At 32.1% G+C, this 3,915-nt stretch overlaps 1 protein-coding gene across 1 annotated transcript; it reads left to right on the top strand.

The window, feature by feature from the left end:
* The first annotated feature begins 1,134 nt into the window (after nt 1-1,134).
* On the top strand, nt 1,135-2,738 carry LOC145071333 (coniferyl alcohol acyltransferase-like). The gene is made up of 2 exons (XM_079018229.1): nt 1,135-1,583; nt 1,674-2,738. Exons 1-2 carry the CDS (start codon nt 1,179-1,181, stop codon nt 2,610-2,612), a joined length of 1,344 nt encoding a protein of 447 aa, XP_078874355.1. The 5' UTR covers nt 1,135-1,178; the 3' UTR covers nt 2,613-2,738.
* Nucleotides 2,739-3,915: the final 1,177 nt, after the last annotated feature.

The following is a 3,915-nucleotide window of genomic DNA, read 5'->3' on the forward strand; positions in this document are numbered from 1 at the left end:
CAGGTATAGAATAAAACCTTTCAAAACAGGCGCCATATAGTATGATATAATTATAATTAGAAATAGATAGATAAAGCCGGATTTATAAATTTAAACATTTTTTTTATTGACTTTTTTATTTAATAGCTAAAAATTAATATTTTTCAAAATATATACATGGAAAATGCAGATGAGGCTATGTGGTTTCCTCACCTCAGTCTTCGGTTTCGTATTTTCCAATATAAAAAAAAAAAAAAAAAACAAAAAACAAAAAATCATTTTTTTAGTTGAAATTGCAGGTGAAGCTACCTCAATCGATGTTCCCTCTCTATTTCTCTTCGTTTTTGTGCATTGTTTTTGGGTTTTAATGATGAACTTTGTATATGACTCATTTTCATTTTCATAGAATCGTCTTCGGTTTCGTTCTTCGTGTTGATTTTTTAAGACAAATTAACTTGGTAATTATAATCAAGTTAAAATTATGTTGATTTAAGTTCATTTAATATAAACGTTACATATTTTCTAGTAAAATCAAGTTAGTGCATCCACAATCCATTGAACTCTAAGGAGTTTAATGATTTGCCACATCACTGTCATATCATCATTTTACTTTTTATTCAACTATACTTTTTAACATCCACACTTCATTAAACCCTACAAAGTTCAATGGATTTCTATATTTGATTTGAAATTTAACTGAAAAATAAAAGATTAAATCCATTAAACCGCTTAATGATCATTCAACTTTTATCCATGTCATCACTCATATTCCATTAAATTTATATTCAATCTTAATCATATATATATATATATATATATATATATATATATATATATATATATATATATATATATATATATATATATATATATATATATAAAGAGAAAAAAAAAACATCACATCACCATAGAGGTGGATATTAATTGCAAAGTGGAGGGGCTGAATATTGGGAGCAGCCATTGTTCAATCCAAATTATTGTTTGGAACAAGTAGAGGTTCAAAATGTAAGTTAAAAATAGTCGTTGAAATGAGGGACAATCAATGACACACCATCACTTAATTTAATATAATTTGTTAGTTATTAATACTAATCAAGACTAATATTTTCCTATATAAGCCATCCTTTTTGCTATCATGCTCCACATCCAAATTTTCTATACATCTAACAATATTTAGCTTCTCTTTCACTACTCTAACAATGGATTCTTGTGGAATTCTCTCAGTGGACGTGAAGCAAACGGACGTCATCGTGGCTGCATTGCCAGTGCAAGACCACTGGCTACCGATGTCAAACCTTGACCTTCTTCTTCCGCCATTAGATGTCGGAGTTTTTCTCTGCTACAAGGAATCACTTCCCCATGAAGAAAGCGTCAAAATAATTAAAAAATCACTCGCACAAGTGTTAGCTCCATTTTACCCGTTTGCCGGAGAAATTCTTCACAACAACGATGGTGAACCTGAGCTCCTCTGTAACAACCGTGGTGTGGATTTCATTCATGCCCATGTTGATATGGAGCTTAAAAAGATCGATTTCTATCACCCCGATGATTCTGTAGAAGGAAAACTTGTTCCAGTTAAAAAACAAGGAGTTCTTTCTGTTCAGGTATAATTAATAGTATTTCTTTATACTTAAAAAAGGTCATCTGGTCAACGTTATTTATCATAATTAATCTCGTCTAATCGCATGAAATAGGTCACAGAGCTGAAGTGTGGAGGTTTAGTAGTTGGATGCGCATTTGATCATCGAATAGCCGATGCATACTCGATAAACATGTTCTTGACTACATGGGCTGAAATTGCTCAATCGAAAAAAATCTCTTGTCTTCCATCTTTCAGACGTTCAGTTGTTAACCCTAGGCGTCCACCTGTAATGAACACGTTCTACAATACCCTATTTCACCCTATATCATCTATCCCTCCACAAACATCTCATTTGCCACTTGATCCTCTCATAAGTCGCATATACTACATCCATGCAAAAGATATCAATCACCTTCAATCGATTTCAAGTTCAAATGGAAACCCTAAAAGAAGCAAGCTTGTGTCATTCATTTCCTTTCTATGGAAGATAATAGCAGAGTCTGATGATGAGTTTACCACATGCAAGATGGGTGTTGTAGTTGATGGGAGAGAAAGGCTAAATACGAAATCTTTTTCAATGCAAAACTACTTTGGAAATGTTCTCTCTGTCCCTTATGGTGAGGAGAAGTGTGATGAGCTTAAGAAAATGTCACTAAGTCGAGTTGCTGACGTGGTGCATGAGTTTATGAGTCCTGCAATGACTGAGGAACACTTTAAGGGACTAATTGATTGGGTTGAATTGCATCGACCTGAGCCAATATGTGCAAGGATATACGTGAAAATGGAAGAGAATGAAGGTGAAGCTATAGTCGTGTCATCTGGTCAACGGTTTCCTGTGGAAAACATTGACTTTGGATGGGGTAAGCCACATTTTGGGTCGTATCATTTTCCATGGGGTGGGCAAACTGGATATGTTATGCCGATGCCGAGTGTAAAAAAGAATGGCGATTGGATAGTTTATATGCATTTGCTTCAAAAGCATTTAGACTTGGTGGAAACTAAGGGAAGAGAGGTGTTTAAACCGTTAGCTCCATTGTATCTTGACTTGTAATTAATCATCATCCACTATGATTATCGTATGCCATTCTACAGTATGTATACTTTTGTGTTATATTTAAGGTGTTTTTTGTACTAGAAGAACATACATTAAAGGATCTATGGGTTTAAAAACACACATTTAAGAGTATCTTTGAGGTCCAAAATAAGGTTTAGATATTAGTTTATTTTGTAATATTGGAAACGGCGAAATATGTTAAAACAAACATTACGACTATTACTACTAGCAAGTAACTAGTTTCGTGTATTTAGGCTGGCAAAATTAACATTTCATGCCATTCACAGAGCAAAAATTCATCAATTAAATAGACACTTCGTGTCCATTATGCTATCTAGTGGTTTCTTACTTTCGTATAATAGCCAAAAGGCCCAAAAATACTTATTTTCACGGCCCAAACATAAGAAAAGATGCTGCTCTTTAGCCCACTTAAGTAGCCCAACATATTAAAAAAGGAACTCAAAAAAAGAGAACCCGATTTGTAGCTGAATGTAGCAAGTACAAAAAGAGAACCAAATGTACGAGCTGTGATACAAAGTAGATTTTAGGATTGAAAACTCTAATTCAAGCTATAAAGATTGATCATATTAGGAGATAGTCTCTTGACAAAGTAATTTCATGCTTACATTTGTTAATTATTTATTCATCATTATATATATTATATATATTGTAATCATATTATTGATTATTGGTATATTAATGTCATTAAAAAGATTTTCCTAAAGATTGAATGTTGTGAACAAAAGATTTATGGAATATTTTTCCAAACATATAACATTCCATCTATAATTAGGTTATTTATTAATAATCTAATTATAGATGGAATGTTATATGTTCAAAGGGCTTCTAGCCTAGCGGTATCTGGTGTTGCCCTCCCTCCTTCAGATTGAGGGTTCAAGTCTCGTGAGAGACATAGGTGGAGATTTAGGAGTAGTGTAGGAATAGATTAGATTTGTCGTTCCAAAAAAAAAATAGGTTATTTATTATTGTGAACCAAACACGACATAATGTGTTGTTTTTTATACATATAAAAAGAATACACCATGACATACTATATCTTTTATTCGGACAACTTTTATTTTAAAATTATTATAGATGTCAAATTTGAATTTTTCTATTTATAATTAGATAATTTTGAGTAAAATTTTTTGTCACTTTGACAAGTCAATCAAATAATACCAATAACTTTACTAAAACATTCACCAAAAAAAGAATAGAATTCTTTTTACGGTTTAAATTTTTTTAGCACAAAGCTAGACTAGAAACAAAAAGATTACATGGGATTTTCTAACCAATCAGG

This window comes from Lactuca serriola, chromosome 8, assembly GCF_051521515.1.
Source record: "Lactuca serriola cultivar US96UC23 chromosome 8, Lser_US96UC23_V15, whole genome shotgun sequence".
In the NCBI taxonomy this organism is placed as follows: Eukaryota; Viridiplantae; Streptophyta; class Magnoliopsida; order Asterales; family Asteraceae; genus Lactuca; species Lactuca serriola.

Bases quoted from the DNA above. Each gene is read 5' to 3' on its own strand.
- LOC145071333 (XM_079018229.1), top strand. From the start codon at position 1,179: ATGGATTCTTGTGGAATTCTCTCAGTGGACGTGAAGCAAACGGACGTC. The intron at 1,584-1,673 runs GTATAATTAATA...CGCATGAAATAG, and splicing joins AAGGAGTTCTTTCTGTTCAG to GTCACAGAGCTGAAGTGTGG.